The sequence below is a fragment of the Fringilla coelebs genome, assembly GCF_963513975.1.
Source record: "Fringilla coelebs genome assembly, chromosome: 8".
Lineage (NCBI taxonomy): Eukaryota > Metazoa > Chordata > Aves > Passeriformes > Fringillidae > Fringilla > Fringilla coelebs.
In genome coordinates, this window is record NC_140066.1 from 14,451,207 (window position 1) to 14,469,200 (window position 17,994).

Below are 17,994 nucleotides of genomic sequence, written 5' to 3' on the forward strand. Positions count from 1 at the left end.
TGATTATCTTCCTAGAAAGATCTGTAAAGAGGTGTGTGTTTGTGTTGGAGAAAAAGGTAACCCCCAGATACTGGAGATTGGTTTTTATTGTCCTTTCTGTTTCTCATTCTGTTCCCTCAAACAGAAATTAAGATTATTTCATCAAGAGGTATTTTGGAGAGCAGACTAGAGAATATTAGATCCATAGTCATAACATGTGCTCCTCAGTCATAACATTTTTCCACAGCAACCAGGAGGACTGAATGTGTCATGGGTTCTGCCTTGGCTGTTAGGTTGGGAGACCTCCAGTAATTTTCCTTTCCTTCATTTTGTTGACATTTCCATCCTTTCTTCTTCAAGTATCATCTATTGACTATTCCCATTTAGTTTTTCATGCTTCTTGGTTTTTTCTTAGAGTCCTACTTTGTGGGGATTTTACTTGTTATTTTATCCACCAGATGAACACGGCGCGACACAAAATATTTATCTTCAGTTGTAACTAAAGCTGCTATTTGGCTTTCTTCCCAAAACCCAGAAAGACAATTATACCTAACTGTTTAGAGATTTATAAATACTGTACCAGAGTAGCCTCTGGGTAGTAACTTTAGATATCCAACTCAATAATTTTCTTTTATTGGATAGTGATTTAGAGCTTATTTTGAGTCCTATATAAAAAGAGCAGTACATTTCATTAAAAAACACTTACTAAAAAATAAAGAAAAGTGATCTTATAGCTCCAAGCAGGTCTAAAGTACAGAAAGGGGAGGCTGTATAGTAACATTTTGTCCACAGACATTCTAAGACAGATCACAGTACAGCAGTGTAGACGTATTTCAGCAAAGTAACAATTGCAGCTGTTTTCTGAATGACTTCAACTTATGAGAATTTTCCCTAGGAACACTATTTCAACACATGAGACATCTTTTTAGGCCTTCATTTACAGTTCTCATAATAGATCCTCCAACAAGAAAGAATAAAGAGAAAAACATGAAGACTGGATGAACTCCTGCATAATACATTTCATACATCATGGCAGGATTATTCTGGGGAAAATCCTATAAAATCAAGTAAGCATACTCAGAATTTTACACACTGGCTTTCAAGTGTAACAGATTGCAGAAGGTAAAAAAGTACAAGTTTAATTTCATTTGATCCAGTTCCTTTAAAAATCACTTATGACTTCATTGTCATCTTTAGTTGGAGCTGTCTTAAACTTTGATTGAAAAGACAGAAAGAGCCACAGAGTTTCACTAGATTTATTTCATAATCTGATAATTAATTCTTGCATCATTGCAAAGTTTTATGAACTTTGTCTCACAATTTGCTACAAGAAATTCATTAATAAAGTGAATTTGAGTTCTGCTTTCCATTGTGATTGCAGATAATATATTCTTTTTCACCTCTACCAATCAATAAATCTTGATTGCTTTATTTCTGAAATGTTAGCAAAAGACAGAACAACCATATGATTGGGATTGAAATTGAGAGAAAATTCTTAAATAAGGGGAAAGGATAAATAGTGTCTGAAGTACTTTGTTAGCAATGGGTTTTGTCATTTTTGAAGATAACTGTATTTCAGTGCTGTTACATAAATTCAAAGCAATAGCTTTATTCCTGAAGGAGAGGGGGTTTAGTGAATGTTGAATCTTATATCTTTTATTTTATAGTCATAAGGTTTAGAGTTAATATTTCAGAATATAGGCTTGGATAATCATAGATGAAGTTAAGTTTTAGGCTTTTATGGAATTCAATATTCTGTGGCAACTCCAGCACTGTTTCCTATGTTTAATATGTTATATTTAATGAAAACGTAGGAATAACCTTACTTTTTTAATGCAGAAAATCAAACTCTATTTAGCTGCACTAAATAATTGCACAATTTAAGGAGCTGCTGAATCTCTTTAGAAAGCTTATAAGTAAATGTAGAATGTTAAATATAATATTAAAAATAAATAAGTGAATAGTGCTGGCAGAAAGTGAAAGATTGCAGGTAGTTTTTAAAAGTGTCAAAGTGAGCTATGACATTAGCTTTATACTTTTCAACCCTTAGATTCCTGTGTGTCTTTGTATATTGTCTTTTAGACTGCAGAATGCTTGCTGTACTTAAAGCTAGCTCATAATTATCTAATTCATGCAAATGTTTTGAAAGATACTCTCCAAAGACAGTATCAATCCTACCAGTCATGTTTTCCAAAATGGTTTTTTGCATTACCATCAGGGTTATTGGTTTGCAGGATTGATAGTTTAGTGTAGGAGTTAACACCCGATTAAGGATGTTTTTATACTGGGTTCTGAATGTTCCTTTTGTTAGCATCAGTTGTTGCAATAATAGTAATGAGCCAATTAACAAAATTTTCTACTTGGTTGAGTAATTATTTCTTAGCTAACTGAATTTTAGTTGTAGTTTGGTTTCATTAGCCCTTTTCAAAACAAAGGCTGACCATCCTAAGTAATGAAGTTAATAACTGAAAAATGAGATAAGGGCCAGATGTGTCCCATATCACTATTTACTTACAAAAAATAGTCCAATTTTTGAACATCAGGTCCCTGTGATAAATAACTCAGTATTACCTTTTTGCAACATGCACATAATTTCTTATCCTGCTGAACTAGATGGATCAGTTGATAGCTGTTATTTATTTTATGGTAGCACACTGGAGCTCTAGATGGAATTAAGAGCTTGTTGTCATAGTCCTGATATATACAAGAATAAAATATGGCCTTTGCCCTGGCAAGTTTATAATCTGATGCCTTGCTTGTTCCAAAACTTATGTGCTCAATGCTATACAGGTTAATAAATCTCTCTGACTTCAGTGAAACTGTCCACCTGTGTAAAGTTAGATTATGTGCAGGTCTTTGCAAGATTTGGACTTAAGTAAACTAAAGAGTCTGGGTGGGAGAGAGGCTTTTCACTTAACTTTTTTCCTGTGCTGTAGAAACCAGCTCTGTTAGGACCTTGCTAGGCTTCCAGTCTTCACAGGAAACCCTTGACAGGTAGGATCCCCTGCAGCATCCTTCACATTTTTTGGTACCTTTCCTTGCAGCTGGACACCAATGTTGCCTGCTGTAATTACACACACAAACTAGTTTCCCACCTCTCTCAAAGTTTTCATGGAAAGAGAGAAAAACTATTAAGAAAAGAGGGTTTTCAATTCTATTGCTTATAAAACACTAAAAATGTGTTGGATGAATGGCTGGAGAGACCCATTCCTTTGATACAATTTCTCTGTTTTTGAGAAATACTGTAAGGTCCTAACCCAAATACCTTTAAGTTTTCACAATTGCAAGATATCTTCTGCTTCAGCCAGAGAAAAATAAAACAGGATGAAGGAGGTAGATAATACAGTACATCAAATATGTGATCTCACACTTGAACTATATTTAAGCATCCCAAAACTGTTATAAATTTATGGTAACTCAAATTTATTATTATTTGCTGTTCAGCATCTCGAAAGCAAACCCCCTATTATGAAGGTGTACTATTTTGTGCATTTCTGATGCTGAGGAATAAAAAAAACGCACTCTTTTTATGAGCATTAATTATACACCAGGCAAGGAAGCAATTGCCTCTATGTTATGAAATATTAAATCAAAATGCTTCCTGTTCCCAGATGTCCCAGAGATAAATACAGCAGTATTTTGAAGCCCCACTTGGAGCTGTTTTCCCTGCAAATTTATAGTTTTGTCTCCATTTTCAGAAAACCCTGTTTTATGTGAAGTATAGCACTCTTGGTAGTTTTTAAGGAGCAAACTCCTCTGGAGTTGCCTATGTAGGCAACAACTCTTATGTAGATTGCACACAGGGGAACTGAAGTTGAAAGGCTCCTTTAAGATGACAAATGGGTTGAAAGTGTTATTGTCTTTGATTGCATGCCTTACATCATCTGTATGTAGGAATAAGAGAGCTATACTTTATCTTTAGCCATTTTATAAATATTTAAGTCCTTAGAGTTGCCTAAAGATATTAAAGCATATTTTACAGTAGTTGGAATATAAATATTATATATAGCACAAGATACCAAAGTAGTTTAATGAATTCATAATTTTCTGTTCACTTTTATTGGAATGTGTTTTATGTTCCAAAACTTCCATTTAAAGAATAAGAGACCATTGTGCTCCCTGACAAGATGTGAGCTGATAGTGAGCGTTATCAAGGTTCCCTTAAATGGTGATATGAGGCTGCAATTAGCAAGATGAAAGGGCACATGAGTATTAGGATGTACTGCACCCACCTCTGTGTTTTAACTTTTAAAAAAACTATTTTTTAGAAACCATATGTAAGTCTTTAAGAAACTGTAAGGTGTTTTGCATTTCCCTCTGTGTATTTTCTATAAGTTCCTAATTGCATAAGAAGATGTGTATCTAGATACAATTATACTGAGGAAAATTTAAAAAATTCAGGTTAATTTTCAAAAATAATCAACCATAAAAATCTTATGGCATTAAATGTGCAAAAGGTCTGTGTTTCATGGCTTTGAATACATTGTATGTTGTTGTTATAATTCTAAATCTTTCAAAATCCCATCAAATATAAAAAAATCTTTTTAATATTTCACAGTTTAACTATTTCCCAGTAGGAGTCCATGCTGGGTAATGCTTGCTAATTACCCACAACAAAAGTAGACACACAATGCTGGTAAATTACCTGACCCTTTGCATTTTAATGAGACAACAAGGATTTCATGAAGTGATGTTGTTTCAGTGGTTAATGGTGTCAGCAATGTTGTAATTGTAGGCTGAGGCACATTAGCTGCACAACCACATGTAGGAAGGGTTTCTCTCAACAGGCCCTTTGGAGAATAGAATAGGGTATTATCATTAAGCCTATGTCATTTGCATGCTGCTAATCACTTACTTTATTATCTTGTGTATCCATTGTCTTTCTTTAATTGCTCTTTAAATGAAAATTAAAAATAGTTCCAGTGCCCACGATACTTGTGATAGCGTCTTGATTATGAAGATAACTTCAAGAAAATGGAACATATAGATAATATATTGCAGGAATATAAGATAGTTTGAAAGTAATGTACCACAGCAGGCAGCCTCATGAGCGTAATTCTGGTGTCTTTCTTTGCTTCACTACGTATTGTTTGCTTAATAAATGGTTATTTATATTCATAAAGGGGATGGGGTTTTTCTAGAGATCAATGTCACTGGTTTTGCTTTACTGTGGAAGAAGATACAAAGCATCAGTATCCAGCAGACTTTACCAGTCTAATAGCAATACAGGAGAAAGCTAGATTTTTGTTCTTTCCAGTTAAATCCTAGTCTGTGATCTCCAAGGCAGAAAAGCAGAATCTATCACCTGCTAGTGATTTGCAGAACTTTGACAGCATTAGATAAAATTTATAAAATTCTTGGCGTTCTGTTTTCAAGAAAGATCTCTTGATTTAAGTTTGACACGATTAAATATGAGACAGCCCAGACTTTCCTTAATAAGCATTTTCTAAAAGATTGCTAGCTTCTGGTTATCAAGAACCTGCTAGTTCTTCCAGCATGTGCAGGATGGGGTATTCAGGCTAACTTGAGGCACAGCCTTTGTTGGAGAATCAATATTGCAGTGCTCCTAATAATACATTATATTTGCAGATTTTCAACATCTGAACAAACCAGAGCTGGAAAAGTAAATTATTAATTTTGTAAATGGTATGGTAGGAATTTTTGTTGAAGAAAGTTCTGAACTAGTTCTTGTAATTTATTTTTATTCAATACACCCAAATAAGTTTATCGCTAATGGAAATTTTTGTAGTGGCTTATTTAAAGACAAGATTAAGATCTTACAAAATGTCTGTGATGTCATAGCAATATGTGATCTTCTGCAAACTTTTCTTAGAACTTTGAAGCAGATCCTGTGGAAGTATAATGGAGACTCCACCTTTCAGGTTGATTTGAAGTTTGGTTGTTTACTTAAATTTTCTATTCAACTTTAATTGTCAAATACTCTAAATACTAATTTAGAAGCATGATTACTGGCTAGTAGTGAGAAGAAAGGTATCCCTTCAGTGTTAACAGCATATATATTTTCTGTAAGTTTGACAGAGGTTTTCTTAAGTGCATAGACAGTCTTTTAGTATGATTGGATGCCCATGTAGGGTTTCCTGTTTCAAAGTTCCTGCCAGTCTGCTTGTTCTCTGACTTAGTAATGCATCTCCAGGTGAGGGCAAAGACAGGCAGACATTTTTTTAAACAGCTCCTCTAAAAATAAAAAACAAGAGAGTGAAATCAGGCAGTGTAGTGTGGGGCCTGAGAAAATGTTTCTTGTTTGTTTAATAGATTAATAGGATTAACAATCCTATAGTTACATTCTTAAGCCATTAGCCACAAGTGTGAGCTCGCTCAACAATAGTTTATGCTGTAAAGAAAATCAGATTCAGAACAGGTGCTTGGCCTCTAACATATTCAGTGGTGTGGTTCAGAAACTGTGTATATCTGTTGTAAATCCTCAATAATTTGCAAATTGTTACTATTCTAAATTCTAATTAATATCTGGTTTGTTAGTGGCAATGTAAACTCTTCTGTCTGGACCTATCTTCCATTTTCAGTGGAAGATGTAGACTGAATTATATAGACAGAGTGCTTCTAAAAATTGGGACTGTGTCTAGATTTTTTTTAATGGCAACTTGTTCACCATGTCACATGTAAATCAGCCTTTACAACTTATCTGCAGATTTATATTTTAGATTGGCCCAAAATCACCACTTCTTAAACTACCTCACTAGTGACAAAAGCCCACATTGCAACTTGAATATTTTTTCTCAGAATCCTATCAGATAATAATAAATAGACTAAAGACTCAGAAATATTCAAAATGCTTAATTGAAAGGAAAGCTACTTCCACTGATATTGGTGCTAATGAAATTAAAAAAAGGAAGATTTTTTTTTTTAATCAACCCATTTAACTCTCTACTAAGCAATAATGGATAGGAAAATTATTGTGTTAAGTGTTTCTAGAGATTAAAGTAGTATTTAGATGCATGGATTTAGATGCAGTGCTGAAAACAAAAAAAAAAACCAACACAACAAAACAAACCAAAACAAATAAAATCCCAAAAAATCTGCTGGAAGTTTTCAGGATGTCTGTACAATGGCTGGATACTGTAGTATACATTTTATGATCGCCATTTAATTTTCACTACTTAAAGAATACCACATTACATTTTACTGTTATCACTGTCTTTACCAACTTGTTTGCTAGTGTAATGGGTTTTGGATCCCATATAAATAAAATAAATAAGGAGCTGGTGTAGAGACACTTCTGCAGATACTTCTTTAAATATAAAAAGACTGAACTGTCAGAGGTAAGGAAAACTTATATATTTTAGAAAAACTCTGATAAAATAATGAGTCATTCTGTCATGATAAGGAATTCATTTTCTTTTTAAGATTAATGTTTGTAAGAGGAGAAAGACAGTGAGCCAAAACAGTGCAGACTTAGCAATGGAATTTTCTCTTAAGACTTTACATCACTGGTTTTCTGAATACCTTTCCTTTTTTCTTGATATATTTGAGCAAATAACCTTTTTATTTACCCTGCTGACTGTATGCTTTGGAAATGACCATCAGAGGCATGAGTTGCTCTCTCTGAACTCTTGATTCTGACTGAAGCAGGGGTTTCCACACTTTACAGATGGGGTGAACCCAGTGGCACCAGTGGAGTCACTGCTGATCTTCAGGCAGTTTTACTGACACATCCTTAGGTATTATCAGTAGCTAATGTATTGCTACGGGTACAGCATTCAAGAATATTCAATTAGAGAGATACTTCAGATTCCTCCTGATTCCACGACTGTGCAGTTTGTATTTAGGCTTTTTAAATGGTGAAAAAAAAAAGGAGTAGAAAGCAAAGGTTGTGTGATTTCTTGTGCTTTCCAAGGGAAAGTTGGTTGAGTTACCATTATATAGACTGGTATAGTTAAAATCAACCTGATACTGATTTTCACACATGATATCTACAGATGTCTTTAACAGACATGCTGCTCTGAAGTTGTGTGCTACAAAGGGCAGTATTTGAATGACAAAGAGTATGACTGGGCTTTTTTTTCCCTATTTATGATGTTCAATTTGGAGTACTGGTAAAAAGTTTTGGCTTGCAGAAAACCTTTGTAGTGGCATGCTGAAAGCTTGAGTGCCAGAATTACATTCCGCATTAAAATGTCTTTTAAAGAAAATATATCTACACATGAACACAGGATCCATGTTCCTTCACTATGAGCATTTAATAAAGCCCTGACATTTTTAAAATAATTTTTTTTTAATCACCTGCCTACTGGCACTTGACTATTTGCATAAGACAACCAATCCACTAAAAGCTTCTCTAGGATTTGGTGAAATCTGCCAGGACAGGACATGTGCACAGTGTGCACTCTAGTCAGCAGGCTTTGAGAAGTTGCATTTTACAATATAGAGTAGTATAGAAGAGGAGCTTTTGTATACTTGCAAATAGATTAGACTGCAGGAAATATGCAGGAGGGCCTATGAAGCATACCTGCCAGATACATTAGAGGTGGTCCTGATCTGAATCCAACCTGTCTCAAAGCTGAGCTCTGGGAATTCAGTTCAGATTTCTTTGATAAAATGGGGCTATAGCCTTCACAGTTCAATCTTTGATCCCCAAGACAGCCTTGAATGTGGGATTTTAGTTTTGACACAGCCTGTAGAGAAATTAATGATGTTTTACCATAGGTTTCCAGCTCAGTTCCAGCTTGAGTAATTTGCAAGTCTGCTGGCACTATTTAGCCCACACAGACCATGAAGTCGACCGTAAGTAAGTCCAAGTTGATGGAAAATCAATATTGCTAGAACAGAGTGACAGATGTTGATTATCATAAAATGTCTGTTTAAGCATTTTGTATGTATCCATTTCCTCACGGCAAACACCTGAATTTTTTGTAGAAGTTACAAAGTAATTGTACTTAAAGATGTGGACTCGTCTGCTAAAGAAATTTTCAGAATACATATTCCAAAAAATGACTGCTGTCGTTATTACTGTTGCTGCTCAGGGGAGCTATTCAGATGCCTCATTTATTGGAGCTTAATAGATTAAAAGTCCAAATTGAGTCTCATGATATAAACCTAATCAAATTCTAATCTGCATAATTTTCCCATAAGCAGCAATGGGAAATTTGTTTAATTTATGTTTCAGTAGTTGCCAATCAGATGTTGGACAACACTGTTACTTTTTATTTTTTAATATTTAAATTGATCACTTGCTATGATATCTGTCTTTGCTCTTCCTTTTGCACTAAGGAAAAATTTGCTATTTTTGATATAATGACATAATGTAGAGTCTCATCTAACATGCCAATATATCATTTTTAGTGGTGAGTTTTCCATTTTGTTTCTAGTTATTGAATACCTGTCTCTCTAAAATAGGTAATGTAGCTTAATTTATTTGATAATTTTTATTCAGCATATTTATTTTTTGCCTGAGGTCTAAATATGCAGAGTTGATTAATGATTAAACTGAAAGGAGTTTGGCATTGTTGTATACTAAATCATTTTAGCTGCAAACCTGTGCCACAGTTAGATGCTAGTAACTTTGTGCCCTAGAAGCATCTAGTGTAGAAAACTATTAAATAGTAAATGAAGAGTAGGAACAATTAAAAAATAAAATTTGTAAAAAAGGAGCTAAAAAAGGGAAATTTTGTTTACTGCATAGAGAAATAGAATTTCCATTCAGGCAGACTTGAGGGAAGCGCTATGGCTGATAACTGCATATTATCTTACTTAAAGTGAGAAAAATAGGAAGAAGTGAAGATTAAGGCTGTGCTCTGCAAAATATTAGTAAAGAAAGCCCATTTGTTTAGGTAGTTTTGGGTTGTGTAAGCTTGTGGTGAACTTTGGCAGAGTTAGGGTTTGGGTAATACCACATGAGATTTTGTGCAGGGAAAAAGATTCCTACAAAGACAACAACAGCAAAAAAACTAGGCAGTTTCAGGTGGATGTTGTTTTTTGGGGTGTGTATGATGGTGAAACTCAAAATGGCACTTAAACTGGGAAGAGGTTTATATAAGTACCTGTTAACAGACCCCTCTAAGTTACACATGACTCTGCCCCAAGCTTAAAATATTACCCTTTTCTAATATATTATGCTGTTCACAATTGAAATGGAATCAATGTGGTGTGATTCAATGCTAGACCTCAAGATGATGAAACTCCAATCCTTCTCTTGATCTTTGTTTTTACAGCTTAATCCTACCTTGTTAGAGCAGCCTAAAAACCAGCAGGCCTATAAATCATTTACACTTTCAGCACACGGGGCCACTAACTCATCAGGAATGGATCTCACACTTTGGGGAGCGGAAACTAGCATTGAACCCACTGCCCTGTGCTTCCATTAGAGCTGCCATTAGAGCTTTGATTTGGATATTTTTACTGTAGGTTTCTGTAATTCAGCACAAAGTGACTGAGGGGACACAAGAGAAGAGCCCTTTCTTGGCAGAACGTGGCAGCTGGTTCTGTGTGACATTGTCTCTCAGAGTTCAAAGCTCCAGTGCAAAGCATCCCAAAGCATTGGACAGATGCTAAAGTTGAGGAAGATGTCCTTCTTCAGCCTCCACTTTCTGTAGATTTACCTTGGCCTATGTTTGGGCCTGGAGCATCTCTGAAGATGCTCTCTCTCTCTGAGAGAGCTGGAGCTTATGTAGTCACATCTGGCCTCTCACATCCCTCTCCTCTCCCAGACCCTTAGCGATAATCTCCAAGAGATTATTGGGCATTCAGCACAAATCACAGTAAAACTCAGAACTGTAGCCAGAATTTAGGATTTCCAGGTTCTCAGGCCAAACTACAACTCTCTGTCTCAGACCCCGTGGGACACTGAAGCTAGAATTGTTTCTAAATTGAATGGCTGTAACAGATTCCCATGAATGTCAGCAGCTCTTTAGCTGCATGACTGCTGCTGAACTTTCCAGGTATACCCAAGGGCTGTACTTTGGAGAATAGCAGGTATAGTCTATCATTCAATTGAATTCTCAAGAATATTAATGACATTGTCAGCAAACAGTAGCAAAGGGATACAACTGTGAGGTCCTTTCTGAGAATTCATTCTTTTTGGCTGCCTCTGCTTAATGAAAATACTTGTCCCATATTTCTGCATGATAACCTGTCGAGGGCGGGTTTGGCAGTTCACCACTTATGTGTTATTCATATATGCTCAAAATATTATTGTTGTCTCATATTCTTTAGGTGAACCAGAGGTAGCTGGATGTACGTATGCTTTTTAAATTATATTTGAGGACTGTAGTGCATATATCACCCAGTGAATGCCATGACATCTTTCCCTAAAATAGCATTATTTAAAGGGTGCTATCAATTTACAAGGTGCTTTAATAACAAAGCCACAACCTTTAGGTCTGTCAAGTGGATTTTCATTTTGGGATAGTGCCTTCTGCCTGCACAGAGTTCCAGTTTAGTAAAATGTATATCTTTGAAAAGGAAGGGAGGAAAAGAAGAAAGGGGCAGAGAAAAAGGAGAAGGGAATCATAAAGGATCCATTATGGTCCTTAAGAACAGAGGATATCTTATACGTAAAAATCCATTTTTGTGAATATGCCCATCTGGGTCTTGGTGGAGTCCGTGGAACAGAAGCAGTGCACATCCATAAGACAGATTTCCCTCTACATTAAAACCCCAGTGAACCTTTATTGGTGCCCTCAGCAAACTCTAAGAATATTTAATGCTATGAAGAGCAAACTTTCCTGCATTTTGTGGGACATCACTCAGTTAAATAACCTGCAAAGAAACAAAAATTAGTGGTTTATGGCCAGCACAATCAACAGATCATTTGGCCATCGGGCCAGTTGCTCACACATAAGCAGAGCAGAATTGGTTGTTCTTTCAGTGGAAAAAGGCACGTTTAGCCATGGCAGCATTCTTTAATGTTGAACTTCCTCAGTTTGATAGGGGACACCTCATTGATCTCTCCAGCTGGCTGGAAGGGGGTTATAGTGAGCTGGGAGCTGGTCTCTTCTCCCTGGTTACAAGTGAAAGGACAAAAGGAAATGGCCTCAAGATATGCCAGGGGAGGTTTAGATTGAGTATTAGTGAAGATTTCTTCACTATGAGGGTTGTCAAGCATTGGAACAGCATTCCCTGGCTGCCCAGGGAAGTGTTGGAGTCACCATCCCTGGAGGTATTTAGGAGACATTTAAATGTGACACGTAGTGACGTGGTTTAGTGCTGGACTTGGTAGTGCTGGGTTGGTGGTTGGACTCGATGACTTTAAAGGACACTTCAAACCTAAACGATTCTCTAACTCTCTGTTGTAGTGATTAGCACTGTAGCCGGTGGTGGTGGGTTGACTGTGACTGACAACTGAGTCCCACAGTGAGAAAAAAGCTCATGGCCTGAGGTAAAGCCAGTTTAGTAAGTGAGCAAAACAAAAACAAGCCACAAAACAAGAAAAATTCAAGTGATACAAAGTGAACCACTCACCCAGTACAAGCAGTTTAGTACCAGATGCAGTGACTGCTGGAACTGGTATAGTTTTGCTTTACCTCCTAACTGTTGGCAGAGAGAATTCCCTTCTCCAGAAGTCTCCCCAGTGTCACTGCATTTCCTTCCACAGGCACTGTGCTCAGACTGGCACAGGCATGTGAGTTTTACTGTAGAGGTTGCTCCTGTTAAGCAATTGCAGCCAGAGCTCACCCAGTTGTTTGTAGAACAAGGAGATACTGTGTTTGTAAGATCACAACTATCAGCCCTGTTTTACGATTTTTATGAGCATTAATGGAACAAGGTTTGGGGACTGAAGGAGAAAATGGAATATGAAAAGGAAAATGAAAAGAGGCTGTGAGGAAAGCATGTCATTTCTAAATGAATGCTCTGTGCAGAGGAATTGAATCTTTTCACAGCTGAAAATGGATCTTAAATCTGATGCCTTAGCTTGTTTCAGCTTCTGTAATGAAATAGAGTTTTCCTAATACCCTGTGACCTGAATTTCTCCCTGCTTTATGGGTGCTATTCCTTGACGTACAAACCTGTATTTTCTCAAGTCAGCATTTGATGATGGATGTCAAAATACAGGTCATGTATTATGCATATAGCATTACTGATTTAAGGTGTTTACTTGTCAAGTTGAAGAAATTCAAAAATGTCACATTCACTGAATCTGCACAGCTGTCACTTGTAGTTTTTCATGCCTTTAAATGAAAGTTCTGATAAAGCAGGTTAGTTTCCTGCACTTTTTTTTTTTTTTGTTTTCTCTTCTGGAGTAAAAAAATAGACAGCCTGTGTATGGAAATTAGTTTGTGACTTGGGAGCTGGAATGTGTCTTGAAGGTGTTTGATAGCTTGTGACTCCAAACATAAGCACACAAAATCCCCAAATATTTCCTTTTCCTGAAAATACTCCACGATTTTTATATTTCCTAAGAGTAAATTTCTAGAAGTGTCTGAATTAAGTACGAGCAAGGAAATTAAATTATCAGATACTTCTCACGTCTTTCAAGACAGTAGGATGAAAAATATTAAGGCATGAGTCTATTTTTCATTCAAGGAGAAAACACAATCCCTTTAACATGCTTCCTGCATTTCAGACTGAATGCACTATGTGTGCAGTGTGCAATTACAGAGCTTCTGACAGTCTGTGTCTAACAAAAATGCCACATTTACTTCAATCTTCTGACACCATCCCAGGAAGACAAATATTCTAAGGGTTAGAGAGGTGGCTACAAATGGCCTTGGATGGAGAGTGTGCCTGTCTCTGTGTATGTGCACCTTGCACTGAAGGGAGGCAAGAAGAACTTGCACATTCAGCTGAGTTACACTAGCTCACTTCAATTTGCTTTTAACTGGCAGGAAACACTGCTGTGCTCCTACCTCCTGAAGGGTCTGATTCACTAGAAGGTGGCTTAGGAAGTGAGTGCTGAGATGTGGGGAGGAAGGCTTCAGGAAAAAAAGGAGCAGCAGAGCCTCCAGGGATACTCTGAGCAGTACAATCCCTGGAGTGCATGAGAACAATATTAGTTTTGTTGTTTTTAGATAAGTGAGCATGAAAAGTCATGATGTTGCCATTTTGACTTGTAATTCACCAGGGAACACAACTGGGCCTGCCATCTTAATTGTTCAAGAAATCTGCAGCTACCTGAGCTTTTTCTAATGTGACAAAGGCTGTATCTGGCATCTCCTTAAAGAATGCATTCCATGATAGAATACCAGACACAGGATCCTGCTGCAGAAGGAGGTGGCACACTAATACCCACCTGTCCTCAGATAGCATTTCCTCCCCTTGCAGTCCCACTGATAATTTTTGTGCTGTTGTGAGAGTGTCAGTGTTACCTGTAACTTACAAGGGGGTGACTGAAAGACCTCTGTCAGACTCAGTTGGTGAGCCTGAGGAATCTCAGGCTCTGCCATGAAGAGATAAACTTTCAAAGAGCCAAAACAGCTCTCAGTCATAGTGCCAGATACAAGGAAACATCTGCAAACTGAAACTGGCTGGGACCACAACTCACTGTCACCAACTGGTCTTCCTGAGTTCAGCCCCACAGGTGGTGTTACATGGCTGACTGTTATCATTTCTGATTGCCTCTAAGAAATCTGCTTTACAAAGATTTTTCTATCCGCTGGTATTACTTTATAGAATTGCTCCAGTGACTTAGGTTTCTCTATGACAATGCTTTTGTCTTGCATATTGAAGATATCATATCCACTTCTTTTCTCCTGAGGAATTTCTTCTCAGGCTTTTCCCTCTCTTTTTAAGCTATCCTGTCTGTACAATCACCATGTTGCATCTAGTTTTCTTCTGACAGTCAGACTGAAATCCATGCCAGTACCTTCTGCAGAGCTAGGAAAGTCTCTTCCCAGCAATTCTAGTTTTATTACCTGTATATTCTCCATGTGTTACAGAAAAACATAGAGATAGACGAATGGAGGGAGAAAATTAAATCCCATTACATCAAGAAGCCCAGATCTAGTGGTCCTTGTAGTTTAGGGGCAGTTTAAGAGTGATGTAATTATCACTGGAAGAGAACTGGAAGTCCTTAAGACAATATAAAACCAGTATGATATCTACAATTTAGTTTAGAGAATTCCTGGTTTGTAAATTGGTCCCCAAACTGAAGGTAAGGTATCATATAATCTTCCTCTGAATTTAGTACCAGGTGAACGTATCAATGAATTTAACAGAGTGAAACAATTTCCATGCTGCAAGATAGTGAATTTAAGTCAGGAATTAATTTGTCTGTGATTAGCTGAGAATAAGTGTATGGAGAATTCAGCACTGGTGACAAAGGACCAAAGGTCTGTCACCTGGATGTCGGGTGTGAAGTCAAAGAACTTGGGAATAATATGGCAAAAAAAAAAAAATTGAAAAAATTGAATGTCTTTAAACTTGGCTCAATTTTATTCCTAGCAGACAAATATTTGTCTAAAAATGCTGCCTTGATATTGGTCTATTGGTCTATGAAACCATAAAGTCACTTTCTAGTTTCACCATCACTTCTGCAATGACATTAAATGAGCATTCCCATGTTTTCTATAGCTTTACTGGAAAAGGGGGATGGAATGCATTAGTCTCAGTGGTGAATTTCCAGTCCTGCTGTTGCATGGGCTTTTGTATAACTACCCACTTTTCAGTACTTACAATCAAACTCCAAAAGGTTTTGCTTCGGTATTCTTTGTTTGAAGGGGAAAAAAAAAAAAAAAGATAAAAACGCTCAGTGTCAAGAGCTCCATTTCAAACAGTAGAAATCTGGCTGAAACCAGTCTTTTTTAAAGGTGAATGTTGCTGGTCTCCAGATTTTTTTTTTTCTGTGGCTGCCTTCCAACATGTTTCTTCTCCCACCTTTGTTTCCTTCAAATTGTCACTCTTTCCAGTTCTTTTCAAGCAATCCTCTCACATACTATTTGAAAACCTGCATCTCTTTCCTTTCATCCTATCTTTTTGTCTTGTAGACTGGACCCTTCCATCCCAGTATTCCTACAATTGTAATCCTCATAGAAATGCATATTATAAATGGTACACATGAAAATTACAAGAACCCTACCATGTGTGGGTGGAAGTGCTCTTGGAAAACAGTTAGATAATTTTAAATCTGGATTTCTGCTCAAACCTAAAACTGGCTAATGGAAGCAGTTTATTCCTCATGGTTGTATTACCATTTACAGACAGTACTCTTTAAAATCCTAATTGCTGTTTAAACAAAGGTGTTTGCTTTGGAATGATCGTTGGTTTGTTTTGGGTTTTTTTTGGTGTAGTTTGTCCTCTGTAAACTTGTTCTGTTTTTCTCTCTCTTTTTTTTTTTTTTTTTTTTTTCCTTCCTTTTAGGCTTTACACCTCCTGGGATGGACAGGACATCTCCAGACAATAGTCCAGTCCATGGCCTTTTACGTCAACCCTCCATTACAACAGGAGCCAACATCCCTATAATAACAGAGCTAGGTAAGAAAAGCTAAGATTTATCCTTCCATATACATTCCCATGTCTTTTTCCCACTTTAAAAAAATCACCCACACTGGATCTTACACTGTTACATTTTCTCTTTTGATAAGTGTTTTAAATTACTCTCTCTAAAGAAAGTTTAGTAACAGTTGATTCACTTTATTTGAATAACTGAAATATATTTCCCTCCTCTGGGTTTTCTCCCTTTTCTTAAATAAATATTCTATCAGACAAGACACTTTTTGCATAGTGTAACAAACAAGCAGGGGTCTTTGGGCTAAGGTTAGAAAAGGAAAAAGGCCAGAGTAAGTATAAGCAGATATTTCCTGTGCATTTAATCAATTGTAAGAGGCCATTTGTTTATTTCTTCATGGTCCAAAACTGTTTAATCATGTGTAACCAAACTCTGTATAATAGTATGAGATATTTCACTCCTGAGAATATGATGATGGTGGGTAACTAGACTCTGATTTCCACTCTAGCTGTGGGTATTTATGTTGTCAAGCGGTGTGATGTGAAGTGCAGAAGCTGTTCTGTTTTTTTCATGGCAAATACAAACTTGATTTGTGGTCCTTTGTCCTTCTGTTTTCTTTTTCAGTTTTATTTTTTAGAGCCTTACCTGTCTTTTTCCCTTACTTTATTCTCTTTCTGTACTTTCTTTTCCCCCTAAATACTTTGCTTACTAGCTAAGCCTGGCAAACTTCTGCCTTTGGTTTCAATCAGTCAGGAAAAAAACAGTGGAACCCACATTCTAATGATAACTGAACTGGGTAAGAAGTGCCTTTTTCCTTCACATCACTGTGTTATTTTCTGTTGTTCTTACTGTCATCAGCTTTTCCTTTATTTATCTGGCTGTATCAGAGGGGCTACCCTCATGGCACTGCTTTGAATGTGTTTTATTTGTGGTTCTGGTTGAAATTGACTGTCTTGTTCTGGTCTTCTTAATGATTTTTTTTTCACGCAGCATCAGTAAACCTTTGATCACACTCGTCTGACCTGCCGGCTGTTTTCATAGCACCTCCTCACCAATTCATTTTTTTGGCCTAAGTCCCCACCTCCCCGGCCCTCACTCTCCTACACCAATTTTTCTCTCCTTTTCTCTCTTCTTTCTCTTTCTTTTTGAGACTTCAGCCTGTTGTCAATTTGGTGGACATGCCTTAGCAGCTTTTCACGGGAAGTCCAAGGAGAAGTGAAAGATACCAGAAAAAACCCCAAGCATCATACTTTCCCTCAAGCTATTTTTTTGTTTATTTTGTAGAGTAAGGCTTTTTCTCAGAAGCCCAGGTTTTGAAGCTGTAGAGGAGCAGCCCAGCTCCAGCGTGGTTCCCTCTCAACTCAGAGCGCTCTCACCAGCCTTTGGAGCAGCGTTTGATGAGCTTTTCCCTATGGCACAGCACCACCCGTTGGCACCCAGCTCTCCTGGCCCACAAATCCCAGTGTGCTAGCTTGCATCAGGAGGATAGAGATACTGAGGATAAGCACACACCTGCAGAATTCCTGAAAGATTTTTAGTAGCTCAGGAGCTGACCCCATGCATGGCTAGCACGGTGTCTAAGTCAGGTGTCAACCTGCCAGATGGAAGTGGAAAAGGAGTGCTGCTGTCAATGGTGCCTACTCTCAGCTAGCAAATTA

General features: G+C 37.1%; 1 protein-coding gene across 8 annotated transcripts in view; it reads left to right on the forward strand.

Moving 5' to 3' along the window:
• The window catches only part of KCNMA1 (potassium calcium-activated channel subfamily M alpha 1), a gene marked incomplete at its 3' end in the record, with an annotated part of 410,494 nt that overhangs the window by 372,262 nt on the left and 20,238 nt on the right, over positions 1-17,994 (forward strand). For 5 of the 8 annotated variants that reach the window (XM_084210401.1, XM_084210404.1, XM_084210405.1 and 2 more), the window contains one exon: positions 16,249-16,362. In XM_084210401.1, the coding sequence (XP_084066527.1) occupies positions 16,249-16,362 (114 nt within the window). Of the gene's footprint in view, positions 1-16,248; positions 16,363-17,048; positions 17,133-17,994 lie in introns of all 8 variants that reach the window. The other 3 variants (XM_084210399.1, XM_084210403.1, XM_084210402.1) reach the window with 1 other exon arrangement.